At 35.6% G+C, this 15,561-nt stretch overlaps 1 protein-coding gene across 1 annotated transcript; it reads left to right on the top strand.

The window, feature by feature from the left end:
* The first annotated feature begins 483 nt into the window (after nucleotides 1-483).
* Nucleotides 484-13,238, top strand: LOC101741841 (proton-coupled folate transporter). Its single transcript, XM_004933327.5, has 5 exons — nucleotides 484-1,597; nucleotides 9,006-9,107; nucleotides 10,315-10,536; nucleotides 11,841-11,997; nucleotides 13,092-13,238. Exons 1-5 carry the CDS (start codon nucleotides 619-621, stop codon nucleotides 13,189-13,191), a joined length of 1,560 nt encoding a protein of 519 aa, XP_004933384.1. The 5' UTR covers nucleotides 484-618; the 3' UTR covers nucleotides 13,192-13,238.
* Nucleotides 13,239-15,561: the final 2,323 nt, after the last annotated feature.

Here is a 15,561-nt window from a genome sequence, read left to right on the forward strand (position 1 = left end):
GACTTGGGATCTTCATTTTTTTACCAGGCGCATAAAATTAAATTTTAATAAATTCTTAAACCAGTATGCAATTCATTAACATTAATATAATGCATTGTGTTAAGGCATATATATATATATATATATATATATATATATATATATATATATATATATATATATATATATATAATATAAGGCATTTTTTTCTGATGACTGATCCAAATTTACTGTTCCAAGCATTATCTAAGATATCTGTTACAGAACAATTACAAATTTTTGCCTCAAATTCAGATAGAAAATTTGCAAGTTGAAGTTTACTATCCACTCCTAATGATTTATGTGAAGTTTATTAACTTAGAAAAACGTATATTTCGTTGTTGTATAAGTTTAGGAACTAGTTCTGTTTTTATTATTATTATTATTAAGAAAACAAAAAGAATCGTAAGCCTTCGCTTATTTTATGTCAAGGATCAATTTTAAAAAAAAGCTGCCACGAGTTTTAGACACTCGAAAAACAAGTTTTGTTGACTACCGTAAGAAGCGTTAGCGGTCAGTATCATGCAGTATTTATAAATAAACACACATCCTAGTGACTCGACGAATACGTGAATATTAATTAAACTGCAGTGTCCAAACATGAACGAGAAACCAGGAAGTGTAACTGAAATGACCGAAGTGAGTAAAGAGAATTCGGAAAACAATGAACAGATTGAGAATAAAGAAACACCGAATACTCGGAAGTGGTCGATTTCGTCATCGTTGAATGCAATACTAAATTTCTTCGCGTATCTCACGGTGGAGCCGTTCATGATTTGTTACATTTTACCAAGTGCCATATCGGGATTAGCGGTCCAAAGATTGAATATAGAGAAAGCCTGCCGGAGCGACCTTAATTATTCCGATGCTATATGTCTTCTCGTAAGGAACGGCGATGCAGAAGACAATATAACTATAGAGGCACAAATAACTACAAGCAAAATCGTTTCGGACATGACAGCGTGGCAATATCCTGTGCAGAACAGCATACCGACTATAATCATTTTATTCGTTGGAGCTTGGAGCGACCGGACTGGAAATAGAAAAGCGTTAATGTTGATCCCGCTGATAGGTGAAATAATATCGTCATTCGGATTGATTCTGACCACTTACTTTTTCTTGGAATGGCCTTTATGGGCCACAGCACTGATAGAGGCATTACCTTCGGCTCTGAGCGGTGGATCGTCCATTGCCTTTATGGGCTCATACAGTTATATCGCTGATGTAACGACTCTCGAATCTCGTACGTTCCGAATTGGATTCGTGGCTGTAATAGTATCTCTCGTATTACCTTTTGGGATTTCTATAAGCGGAGTTTTGACGGAAGCTGTCGGCTATTATGGAGTTTTCGGCCTCAATATGATCCTGTACATACTTGGTTTTATTCATACATACTTTCGTGTGCATAACGTTAGGAATCAAAGCGTTGAAGGAAATCTGATTAATAAAATTATCGACTTCTTTCATCCTAGAAACGCATGGGATAGCATTTCTATAATGTTTTTAACACCCTTGAAGCAAAGGATACAAACGATTTTAGTTCTGTGGGCGCATATCGTCATACTTGGACCTGTTATAGGTAAGATTAAAAGTATTTAACCTAATAAATAATATGTTAATATTTTTTTACAATATTATGTTGCACTAGTGAAACGACGACCTCCTGTACTATTACGAATTGTATGAAAAACATCCAATTTTAGAAACTATTATACTATAATAGATAACTTCTATCAAGTACTAGAACTTTAGCAGGATTCATCGCAATTGGAGGAATAGCCTAAGAACGTGTAGAAGAAAAACAAACGAAAATTCATATATAAAGATTTTATACAAAATTATTAATATGTTATGGTAATAAAAACCGCATATCTATATATATATATATCTCTAAACTAATATTATAAAGAGGAAAGATTTGTTTGTTTGTTTGTTTCGAATAGGCTCCGAAACTACTGGACCGATTTGAAAAATTATTTTTCCATTAGAAGCCGACATTATCCCTGATGAACATAGGCTACTTTTTTTTATTTTTTTTTAATTTTATTTTTTTGGTTTCATGTGTGTTTTAATGTTTCCGAAGCGAAACGAGGGCGGGTCGCTAGTATATATATAAAATGAATTGCTGTTCGTTAGTCTCGCTAAAACTCGAGAAAGGCTGGACCGATTTGGCTAATTTTGGTCTTGAATTATTTGTGGAAGTCCAGAGAAGGTTTAAAAGCATTGAGAAATATGAAAATGCTCGGAATTAAATAAAAGTAACAATTTTGTTTTTCCTTTGATGTGTCCCCCGTCGGACGGATTCCTTTTGTTTGTTTTAAGTTTATTTTATACAAAAGTTTAGATATTTTATTTATCGATTGAGACACTACGAAATCTGCCGGGTCAGCTAGTTATTGGATAAATTTCTATTGAGACAATTGTCCGGAGTGATTTACACATAAGCATAAGAAAATTAAATACTTGTAGCAGGCATAAGCCTTCTTAATAAATACCCTTCGACCTCAGTTGTCAGATGAATTTCTTTCAATTAAATTTTTGGTGTTTACCAAAAAATGATAATTTTGGATTAAGGCCCCTCAATTCTAAAGGTGCGATATGGGCAAAATGCTATTAAAAGTTTCGACAAGCTATATCTATTTTTTAAAACGACTAGCTCTTGGATAAAACAATTTAAATGACAAAGAAACTTACCATTCAAAGCCAAATTAATTCAACCGTTATGGAGATAGCTTTCACAAAGATCGCCTGCCTACGATTTTTATAACAATATTTGGTTCGGTATTAAAACGAAGAGATATAGAGGATACAGCTATGGACAAATTTGGACCTAAGGTCCGGTTGAAAGTTTAGATGACTAGCAAACCGTGGACATTAAGTACTCGTAAACGCCACAGTCTGTATGACCATCAGAACCGCATCCTTAATGATATCGTTGAGTCACTAGAGTTATGGGTCTATTTCTCAAAATATAATTTGGTCTACCCAATCTATAGTTTCATTAGGTGCAAATATATCGTGAGTCTTAGTTTGAAGCGCCAAATGTGTTGAAATAAAATCTATTGCCGCAAAGCAGGTACGGATTCCACTTGGACGATGGAGAGAGCCATTATTATAATAAAAATGAGACTTGTATCTAATGTTTGTTAGATCCATCCAATCATCAACTAATGACCATTGAGCCGCTAATCAAAGGAAATAAAAAAGGGTATAACTCGCTTTTTCCGAGCAGTGGAAACTAATTGTAACCTACAATATGTAATTAAATGTCAAAATTGTGATTTAGAACTTCGTTTGATTCTTCATCAACAAAGACTCTTTGACTCTAGGAAGATTTTATAGAGTTGTTTTTCTAGTTTTATACATATTTGCGAACCGCATCCAAAAAATTCCAATGTCCATTCTAATTCAAACTAAATCGTATAAATTACTTTTTTATATTTTGCATTGATGATGCATAATAAATTAAAATAGCTTTATGACAATTATTACCTGGGGCTCGGGGCACTGTGGATTTATAGCAAAGTGATAATTTTTGTTTTGTTTGAACTTTCTTGGCTTTTAACGATTCGATTGGAATTCGTAACAAACGATGATTAATTTCAGTTTTATTTTCAACTGGTGACCAGCCCTCGCTTTGCTCCGGAAAAATAAATTTTACTATTGATAGGCGAGTCCCGCCATGTTGTGCGCGGTACGACAATAACTGCGGGCGACGCCGCGGGGCAAAGCTAGTCTAAAAAAATAGCCTAAGTTACTCATTATATCATCAGCTACCTATTAGTGAAAGTCTCATCAAAATCGGTCCAGCCGTTCCAGAGATTAGCCGGAACAAACAGACAGACAAACAAAAATTGTAAAAAATGTTATTTTGGTGTATGTACCGTATATATTCATATGCATGTAGAAAAAAGTCATATGCATGTTGTAAATAACGGCTCTTTCAATATTACAAACAAACACTCTAATTTTATTTATATGTATAGATGAGTACGGGGTATGCATTCCCAGTTTATCAACCTACTACTACCGGTTCGGTCAAAGCGACCAGATGGCATTTTGCAACTGTCGAGTTTTACAGCTAAACACGTTTTGATCGCATAATTGTTTTTTTTTTTTTTGCCGTATAGGCAGACGAGCATACGGCCCACCTGATGGTGAGTGGTTACCGTCGCTCATGGACGTCAGCAATGCCAGGGGCAGAGCCAAGCCGCTGCCTACCGTTACCGCATAATGTTGGCGCTATTTTCTAAAAGCATAGAACATTTTCCGATCGCATACAGAATAAAGTTTATGATGTTTCTCTTTTCCAATGGGCTTCGTTCCTATTGCTTTGTCTTCAATAAAAATATTTTTATTGGAAATATAGTTATTTTAGAAAGAAAAAAAAGGGTTGAACTTGTAATTTGTTTGTGCAATCTTTTTTGCCGATATAGGCAAACGAGTTCCATCTGACCCGTGACCAATATCTACTACCCTTTTTACATTTTGCATAAGAAATGACTATCTCCTCAATTCTCGATACCTTTTACATAATTTGCTATGAGTATTTCCATGAATAGCCTCAGCTATTCTCGATACAAACCTTTTACAGGTCGAAAATTGTCTTGGACACTTATCTATACTAATCTATACTAATATTATAAAGAGGAAAGATTTGTTTGTTTGTTTGTTTCGAATAGGCTCTGAAAGTACTGGACCGATTTGAAAAATTATTTTTCCATTAGAAGCCGACATTGTCCCTGATGAACATAGGCTACTTTTTTTTTTTTTTTTTGTTTCATTTGTGTTTTAGTGTTTCCGAAGCGAAGCGAGGACGGGTCGCTAGTAATATATAAGAATATAGGCTTAGAATAGCTCCACCTTAACTCTTGTCGTGGAAGGCGATTAATTAATTAACCGGATAGTTATCCATTCTTCGAGTATAGTACAGTACTGCGACCGACGATCGACAATTACTCGTCGTAGGGTGTATGGTAAATCCGCACAGGTAAGTATCCGCGTCATAATTATTTCATTTTATTTTTTTTATTGCTTAGATGATTGGACGAGCTCACAGCCCACCTGATGTTAAGTGGTTACTGGAGCCCATAGACATCTACAATGTAAATGCGCCACCCACCTTGAGATATAAGTTGTAAGGTCTCAAGTATAGTTACAACGGCTGCCCCACCCTTCAAACCGAAACGCATTACTGCTTCACGGCAGAAATAGGCGTGGCGGTGGTACCTACCCGTGCGGACTCACAAGAGGTCCTACCACCAGTAATATAATAATTTCATGCAGTAGTGTTGTGATATATATGTACTGTTTACTTCGCGTCGACTGAATGAGTAAAAAAAAGTTTTAGTTGAACGAAAAACCCGTTATCAAAACCGGAAACCAGACGTAAGTAAAGACGTAAATTTTATGATTCATCGCATCCTTATAAGAATCTTAGTTCCAGTTATACTATTCCAGAACCGAAGAGTACGTCTTAAGTAATAATATGTAGAATTGAAAACTCTACCGCGGTGTTTGAGATCATTTCCATAGAACACTAAAATACCTATAGACTATAAAGGCGGACGTTTCTGCTTCTGCTATATTTTCTTAAATAATGAAAGCGCTCGTATAGTATTTATTTTCTTCAGATTTTCGTTGTAGGCGTAATTAAAATTACTTTGTGTTCATCCGTGACCACAAAAACTGTAAAGTATATGAATGAAGGAAGCGTCGGAAATATTTATTTATACTTTATGCACAAAACAAAACATGTAGACAGGCGGACTTAATGCCATGGGCATTCTCTTCCAGTCGACCATAGGGTGGTGCAGAGATAATGCATGGTAGGTGCATTAACAAAAGAATAACAAACAACAACAACAAAACAAAAGAACAAACTCGAAACAAAAATCTTCCTTAAAATAACATCTCAGTATTATAGAATACACATAATGTTAAATATAGACTACATATGACTTTGTTTGCATAAATAAGCATACTACAATTTAATATACAATTTATTATAATGACAGTAAAAACTCGACAAAAATCATAAAAACAATTTTAATTATGCTTGCGGTTTAGTTTAATGTAAATAAAAAAATTATATAATAAAATTTGGGTCTGGGCTGGGGCCAATTTGCTTACCCCCCATGTTTTGACCTCGGGAGGATCGGACGCTTGGGCGAGAGTACGCTGCGAATTTGCCTTCAGTAAGTTAAGGTTATAACGTGTAAAGAAAGGAGAAGTTGTAGTTGTTGTGAGGTCAGACGGCCAAATATTTTGAGCAGTTCAGAATGTTATCGTATATGTTCCTCTGACCTTTGATTTGATTAACGCACTTAAACAGTACGATGTAATTAATGAATTTATAAATAGGCAAAGACAAAATAAATCAGAAACGTTTCTCTCTTTTCCTCTTTTTGACAACAGATATTTTGTATTACCAATCAGTAAAAAAATAAGTTCACCTTTAAAAGATTAGACAATGCTTATAAAAATGTATATAATAACGGCCGTCTGGTGTAGTAGTAAATGGTCACTACACAAGGGGGTCGCGGGTTCGAATCTCGCCAAGGGAAGATATTTGTATGATAGATATAAAATGTCTTTTCCAGGGTTATGGATGTATGTTAAATATATATTATGTATGTATATAATAAAAATCTTACATTTACTTCCGTTATCTGGTACCTGTAACACAAGTTCTTTACGAACTTAGCACGGGACCAGTTAACGTGGCGTGATTGTTAGTAAATATATATTTATTTACTTATTATTTAAACAAAAAACTACTCTAATTCTCGATGTCTCAGTGATTATGATCTAATATTATGTAAATGAATATCTCATTAGTGAACCATTCTAGTCAGACAAAAACATGAACTAATTAAAATTATTTAATATCCTTACATCTATATATTAATGCGTGAAGCAAAAACTTTGTATCCCTTTTTACGAAAATTGCGCGGACGGAGGAGTATGAAATTTTCCACACTTATAGAGAATATAGAGAAGAAGTGTACAATGCTAATCTTTTTTCTAAATAATGCATAAAAGATACATTAAATCAATAAAGAAAACATTACACACACTACATACCATGTATTTGATGCACACACGCATGCATACTATTTATTTATTGTCAAACTTTTGTTCTTGACGTCTGTTGTCAAATTGAGAAAAGATTAAATATTGTTTGTCTTTGTTAATATTTTTTATAGTATAGTCTTGGCGAAATTTGTGATTAAAGAAGTATAAAATACAACCATAACAGTGTACAAACTTACAATTCCAATTAATTATAGTCGAATTTCGACTACTGCGGGACCCCTAGTTTGTTTTTAATGGCTAAAATCGGCAGACAATATTACCGTCTACCTTAAATTAACAGATTTTTTTAGGCATAGCGCTAATACTAAGTTAAGATAAGACTACATTAACACGTCTTAAGTTTTGAAGTCGTCGTGGCCTAAAGGATAAGACGTCCGGTGCATTAGTATCAAGCGATGTAACGGTGTACGAATCCCGCAGGCGGGTACCAATTTTTCTAAAGAAATACGTACTTAACAAATGTTCACGATTGACTTCCACGGTAAAGGAATAACATCGTGTAATAAAAATTAAACCCGCAAAATTATAATTTGCGTAATTACTGGCGGTAGGACTTCTTGTGAGTCCACCACCCTGCCTATTTCTGCAGTGAAGCAGTAATGCGTTTCGTTTTGAAGGGTGGGGTAGCCATTATAACTATACTGAGACCTTAGAACTCATATCTCAAGGTGGGTGGCGCATTTATGTTGTAGATGTCTATGGGCTCCAGTAACCACTTAACACCGGGTGGGCTGTGAGCTTGTCCACCCATCTAAACAATAAAAAAAAGACTTGGGATTTAGGTCTGGATTGCATTTGTATAACAGCTGTCATTTATTTTCAAATGTATAACTATACATACATGTCTCGCCGCAGATACAGGCATGATGAAGGTACGGACATGTGCGGACTCGCAACATACTGAGCTACCAATACCTCGACTAAAAGTTCGAAGGATACCCTAAAAGTAGACAAAGCAGTAGCGTCAGAAATTTAAATCATCTAATCAACATTCAGTCACGAAGATCTAGCTGATAAACTCTTAGGCGTGTTAGACGAAAGTATTATTTATTTTTAAAAGCTAATAGATTCTTTTATTAAATTTCGACCCTATTGACTATTTCGAAACTTAACAAGATGCATAGATATTTAAATATTTGAATATAATTATTATAATGAGAGGTAAAATAATATATGATAAGGTGGTTTTGAGTAGACAGTATATAAATATAATATATAACTTTATATGTAAATGAAAGCAACTAAGATGTCGTGTAAATTTGTAAATGGTTAATATAATGTTTTGTAAAAGTGTAAATAGAAATGTAAAACACAGTTCATTAAATTATATTTAAGTGTTATTAAATTTTTTGAGGCATTTAAATGTATCATAAATTATAAATTACTATTATTATTATATATATATATATATATAATTATAATAATAATAATAATAATTATAAAGAGGAAAGATTTGTTTGTTTGTTTGTTTGTTTCGAATAGGCTCCAAAACTACTGGACCGATTTGAAAAATTATTTTTCCATTAGAAGCCGACATTGTCCCTGATGAACATAGGCTACTTTTTTTAAATTTTTATTTATTTTATTGTTTTGGTTTCATGTGTGTTTTAGTGTTTCCGAAGCGAAGCGAGGGCGGGTCGCTAGTGTATCATAAATTTATTCAATGTTTCCTTTTTTTTTATAATTTCATTGCGATCTTTAAAGTCTATGTTATTTATTCGACGTATAGTCTCAAATTCATACCTTGTATTAAAATATTTTGGACAATGATATAATAAGGGTTCCATCGTTTGTATGGTGTTTGAATCGCAGGGACCAAAAGGGTCTTGTGTTATACGAAATCTGTGTATGTATGCTTTATGGTAACCATGTATGAATTTCTTTTTCAGGCGAACTCTCCGTACTCACGTTATACGCATTGAACAAATTCAGCATGAACGTTGTTGACTTGAGTTTGTTCATTACGTACTCTACACTGATGGGAACGGCAGGTATATCATCTATACTAATATATAAATCTACAGTGGTTTTTACGGGTGTTCCGTTATAACTACTGAGCCATGCATCCGATTGACTTGAAACTTGGTATCCATGTAGAAAATACATGTACTAAATGGATAGGCTAATATTTATATGAGTGTCGGACTCCCTACACTAGTTGCGGGGGCGTTAATGATGAGAATATTTGTGGGGGTGAGAAATAATAATGTTAATTTTAAATGCCCAGCGAAGCGGACGGATACAGCTAGTAAACTAATAAAATTACAACATCTAAACGTAATTAATATAAGTACAGTGCTGAGTCCTTCTTCAAACGAAGACTAATATATCCTAGTGCAGCAAAAACTTGGCTAAACTTTTACTGATAATCAGAGACATATATCTTTGAAAGCGATACAAAAATATAATAAGAACTGTGCAATGCAAAACAAAAAACTAGTTAATTCCTTTATAATATAGCTCTAGGCGCGCAAAATTATCGCTGCATCAATCCTTAAAAAATGCACAGCAGTGATTCATATGGTGCATTTACGTAATAACCCATCATGACCATGATGTCATGGAAGCTGATTTGAATCCTCTCAATATGCCATGCTTTTTATTTATTTAATTTTTTATTGCCTAGATGGGTGGATGAGCTCACAACCCACCTGGTGTTAAGTGGTTACTGGAGCCCATGGACATCTACAACGTAAATGCGCCACCCACCTTGAGATATAAGCTCTAAGATCTCAGTATAGTTACAACGGCTGCCCCACCCTTCAAACCGAAACGCATTTCTGCATCACGACAGAAGTAGGCAGGGCAAAGGTACCTACCCGTGCGGACTCACAAGAGGTCCTGTAGGGGAGTGTGTGAGGGAGTGTTTTACTAAAGTCCTTTGTGGAACGTAGTATGGAATCTCCGCGGCCAACTGTACACGGGGTATGTTCGTCAGCAAACTTCGTGTTAAATCGCGGCTTCACGCCTATAATCTTTTTCATTTACTTCCGATCGATCATACATTTTTTTTATTGCCCTTGTAGGCAGACGAGCGCACGGCCCACCTGATGGTGAGTGGTTACCGTCGCCCATGGACGTCAGCAATGCCAGGGGCAGAGCCAAGCCGTTGCCTACCGAATTACAATACCTACATAATACAAGAATGCTTTACCAATAATAATGTTTAAATAAATCGAAATGAAAATTTATTTCCAGGGACTTTATTGGCTGTGACACTCTTTAGTAAGCACTTGAAAATGCACGATGCCTTATTAGGAATCATAGCGGCGACATGCCAGACTGTCTCCAGTATCGTTTACGCATTAGCACCGACAAAGGCTTGGTTATTCTCCGGTCCAGTTTTTAATTTATTTGGAACAACCGGGGTGACGGCAACAAGGTCGTTGGGTACTAAAGTCGTGGACCCGGATAAAGTAGGTAAGGTCAATGTCGTTGAGTTTAAGTTTAATCAACGGCAGATCTGTTTTTATAGATACCACTTGAGAGTGCCTTATGAGATAATGATACTGTTGTGTTAAAAAAAAACATTGTTGCGTAAGCCAGTACATAGAGGAATGGTTTTTGTTGAGGTATGTAAATTTCATCCTATCTCAGGATGGAACCTTAAACTTTTTAATGTTATCTGAAATGGTACATATAAGCGATTAGATAAAAACATAAAATACTTTATAATTTTCATTGATTTTAGTTTAACTGTATAAATTAAACTTGAATATTTGTGTGATTTGATGATTATGAATATTTATGTTATTAATTGTGAAAAAACATTTAAACTGTGGATTTAACAAATACAATTATCAGCCGTTCTAGGAAACGTAAAAGATAATTGATTAATACCAGTATTTCTAACATAACAAGACGTATTTTACAAAAAAAAGTATATAGAAAAACACGATACTTAAATCACCAACGCGATTACGTTGTTCATCTTCGAAGAATGCTGCAATTTTTTGTTGAATGATCTAAGACGTATTTGCGGTCGATACGAATGAACCGCTAACTTCAATACACCTATATTAGGCGTATTATATACCTATTCTAGTACAAATTATGGTAAGCAAAATAAGTTTTTATTGATCCAGTCGAATGGTGTCACGAACGATTGTTATTATTACAAGAGGCCGCGGGATTAGCGGCTGCTAACGCACTATTAAACTTCGGTCGTCGGAAACTTAAAAGCTACTTCATATTTTGAGACGTGAAAGCGTAAATTCAATTTTGATTGTCTATTAATGTAGTCTAAAACTAGACTCATGACGGCTTAGGCAACGGGAACTTTATAGCTTTTGCCCGCAACTTCGTCCGCGTGGACAGTAGTACACAAATAAAGCTTTTTTTTGAAACAAATTTGGTTAGCATAAAAAAACGTTATAGTGAGCCAACCTTAACATATAGACATATGCTATCGTGAACTTTTTTTTAGATCTTTTAAAGGGGAACAATTCTGTCATACATTATTTTAGCGAAACTTTAACCGTTTCTGCAGCGCACGCAGCGGAAGCTCTCAAAAGGGAAAAAAACAATTTTGAAACATTATTTGTTGGTGCTCCACTTATATTAGTCTTAGCGTGATGTTATATAGCCTTCCTCAACAAATGGCCTAACACTGAAAGAATTTTTCAAATCGGACCAGTAGTTCCTTAGATTAGCGCGTTCAAACAAACAAACTCCTTCAGCTTTATAATATTAGTATAAATAAAAACAATGCAACTCATTTTCAGGTAAAATCTGCTCCCTCCTTGGATTAGCCGAGTCTCTTGTACTGATCATTTACACGCCTATATACAGCAAGCTTTTTACTAACACGGTGACCACACTACCAGGTGCAGTTTACTTTTTGGGCGCAGCAATGACAGTCCCAGCTTTCTTTCTATTCGGGTGAGTTTATGGAATTATTTCATCAGTTTTTACGTAATAGCTCACGTGGCTGGCACCATCCTATCTGTTTAGGCGACAAAGCAATTATACCTTCTTACTGGTGGTAGGACCTCTTGTGAGTCCGCGCGAATAGGTACCACCACCCTGCCTATTTCTGCCGTGAAGCAGTAATGCGTTTCGGTTTGAAGGGTGGGGCAGCCGTTGTAACTATACTGAGATCTTAGAACTTGTATCTCAAGGTGCGTGGCGCATTTACGTCGTAGATGTCTATGGGCTCCAGTACCCACTTAACACCAGGTGGGCTGTGAGCTCGTCCACTAATCTAAGCAATAAAAAGAAATAAAAATAAAAGTACAAAAAAAAAAAACCTTCAAGTTCCAAGTTGAAGAGTGGAATGACTGCTATATGGTTGAGACTGTGACCTCGTATCTCAACGTGAGTGGTTTCACCATGCTTGATGTCGGTCTTCAGTAATCACTAAGTACCAAATTGCTTATGAGCTTCCTCTTCCCAGCTTCAGCAATATATATATTGATAAAATATAATATAATATGAATAAAATTTCCCCCCAAATCATGAACAGTCTTACAGTGTGCAATTTAAAGGAAGTAAATAAATAAATATTTACTAACAGTCACGCCACGTTAACTGGTCCCGTGATAAGTTCGTAAAGAACTTGTGTTACAGGTACCAGATAACGGAAATAAATATAAGATTTTTATTATACACATATTTAATATACATCCATAACCCTGGAAAAGACATTTATATTTATCATACAAATATCTTCCCTTGGCGGGATTCGAACCCGCGACCCCCTTGTGTAGTGACCATGTCACTTACCACTACACCAGACGGCTTGAATTTGTTTGAATTTGTATTGAGCTCCTAATCTAAAATGAAGTTAGCTGGGGTTCTATTGTGCCAAATTTGATGGCCGTTAACGGTAAATCTCACATTACCTGACGTTAGGCGATCGTATTAGTCAATCGACGCTCTAATATTATTCACTTGAGGTCTGTAATAATAAGGAATGCTATACCAGCCTATGCATAGTTTGATTGATGTAATAATTATTCTCAATTTTCTTCCAGAACCCTCTACAAAATCAACAAAAAACAGGAGCGTGACGTTGTCCAAAACCCAGAACTGAAGGAAATGCATGCCCACGATAATCAAATAGCAACACCTTAATACATTAATTGTATAATCAAAATGTATAATTATGATTTTGTTTTACACGAGAATCTTTTATTTGAGTTGGAACTTTTTAGTCATTTCATACATTTAGGAAAACAGTGTAACGAGACGAAAATTCACGAGCTTAGTATAAAAATTTAGATATTTTTAAGGTATATAATATTTTGCAGGTAGAATATCTAACAGCATAAAAATGGTCTTGAAATACGTTTATGTATTTCCTTTTGGAGAAATCTCAAAATTGAGGTTGCTTAAAACGAAAAACATCAGACATTGGTTGATGAAAGAATTTTTTTTTGACATATTACAAACTTTTGGAACGAAGTTCCTTGTGAGACGATGCGGAGGGGTACTCTAACCGGGAAAAAACATCCGTAATTTTTATTAGCAATGCACACAGTGTATGACCTAACTTTGTAATAACGTACAAATTAGTAATGCACACAGTGTACGACTTAACTTTGTAATAAGGTACAATAAATAACATATTTTTTTATCATTCATTGACCACGATCTCAGAGCGTTCGTTTACGCAATACACGAACTCTAATGCAAACAAACTACCGTCAATGAAGTGTACCACAATAAGTTCACACGTTACCGAATGACCGTGGGTTGTTGCGAAACCTCCAGTTTTATTTTCTTCATACCTCGAATAGAACTTAAAATTAATATTTTTATAATAAGGAACTTCGTTCCTATCCGGTGTCCCACGACAACACACATCTTTTTTTAATTTATTACATTACCCATATAGGCAAGCGAGCATACGGCCCACGGCATTAAACGTCAGCAATGCCAGGAGTAGACCAAGCCATTGCCTACCGAAACTACAAAATATACATCTATTGTTTCTTCGTATGGTTAAAACGAAAAAAAAGGAAGGCATTGGGGAAGGCCTATGTCCAGCAGTGGGCAGATAAAGGCTGAAGACGATGATGATGATGATGATGGTTGGTTGGTGAACTTGACTTCTTATTTTGATGTTATTATTAGAATGTTCCATTTCTTTTGGATTATTTTTTACTGCATATTCACGAAGCTTAGTGAGAATTTTAAGATCATTATCGGGTTCATTATCGAAAACACCAGTTAGATATACACGGTGTGGGATATATGTACGTATGTATAATTCTGCTTTTTAAGCTAAAATTTCCATTTATTTTGTTACAGGCCTATCAACGTTGAAATTTATTTATCTTTAATATAAAAAAAAAAACAATTTTAGGTCAACTACGCATCCGAAACATAACACTCGTATGTTTTTGGGAGATAAGAAGGTTAAAGTTGAGAAATACAGAATATTTCATATATTACTAGCTGACCCGGCAAATGTTTTTTTAGTCATATACACTATTTCTAAGAAATATTATATTTGGGTGGAAACCCCTGCCTGCCGTCTTGTATGGATCAGCTTGTTAGACCAGTAAAGTGGCGGATGAAAGGCGATTGCATGCAACAGAGATGCGAATGTTGCGATGGATGTGTGGAGTAACGAGAATGGATAGAATACGGAATGAATATGTTAGAGGAAGTCTGAAAGTGGCATCTGTGACAGTGAAGCTGAGAAGTGCGCGTTTGGGATGGTATGGACATGTGATGAGACGAAATGAAAATGAGGTTGGTAAGAATATGTTAACTATGAATGTGGAAGGATATAAAGGAAGAGGTAGACCTAAGAAGAAATGGATGGATTGCGTGAAAGACGACATGGGTAAGAGGGGAGTGAGCGAAGAAATGGTATATGATAGAAGAGTATGGAAGGAGAAAACATGTTGCGCCGACCCCAGGTAACTGGGAGTAGGGCAGGATAATGATGAATGTTGATTATTTTTGGGTGAACCGCCCTTAAAATTTAAGGGTATTAGTATAAGATCTCGCTATAGCACGATCTTCACCGAGATGTTTATTTGATGAAACGTATTTTATATTAAATTTAATGTCAATAAATATATTGCATATGAGTTGCCTAACAAATTTCAGTCCTGGATATATTTAATTAATAATTAAAAAAACTAATTAATTTATTTTTAAACACTTCACCGATTTGTTTATTAAACAAATTCTATACCAAACGAAAGTGTGAAGCCCATAGGATTTCAGAATCTGGTCCCTCGTTTGTTGGGGGTGGCCGGCGCGTTAAGCCGGCTCCTTCCCAATGTTGGGGGGCCTGACCAGGTGACGCGCCGTCCCTATACAGGGGTGGTGCGATCAATGGCCCTATACGGGGCGCCCGTGTGGGGCCAGTCCCTGGCCGTGGGGGTAGCGAAGCTGTTGCAACGGCCGCAACGCACCATCGCGGTCAGGGTCATCCGTGGTTATCGCACCATCTCTTTCGAGGCGGCGTGTGTACTGGCTGGGACG

Source organism: Bombyx mori, chromosome 19 (assembly GCF_030269925.1).
Source record: "Bombyx mori chromosome 19, ASM3026992v2".
In the NCBI taxonomy this organism is placed as follows: domain Eukaryota; kingdom Metazoa; phylum Arthropoda; class Insecta; order Lepidoptera; family Bombycidae; genus Bombyx; species Bombyx mori.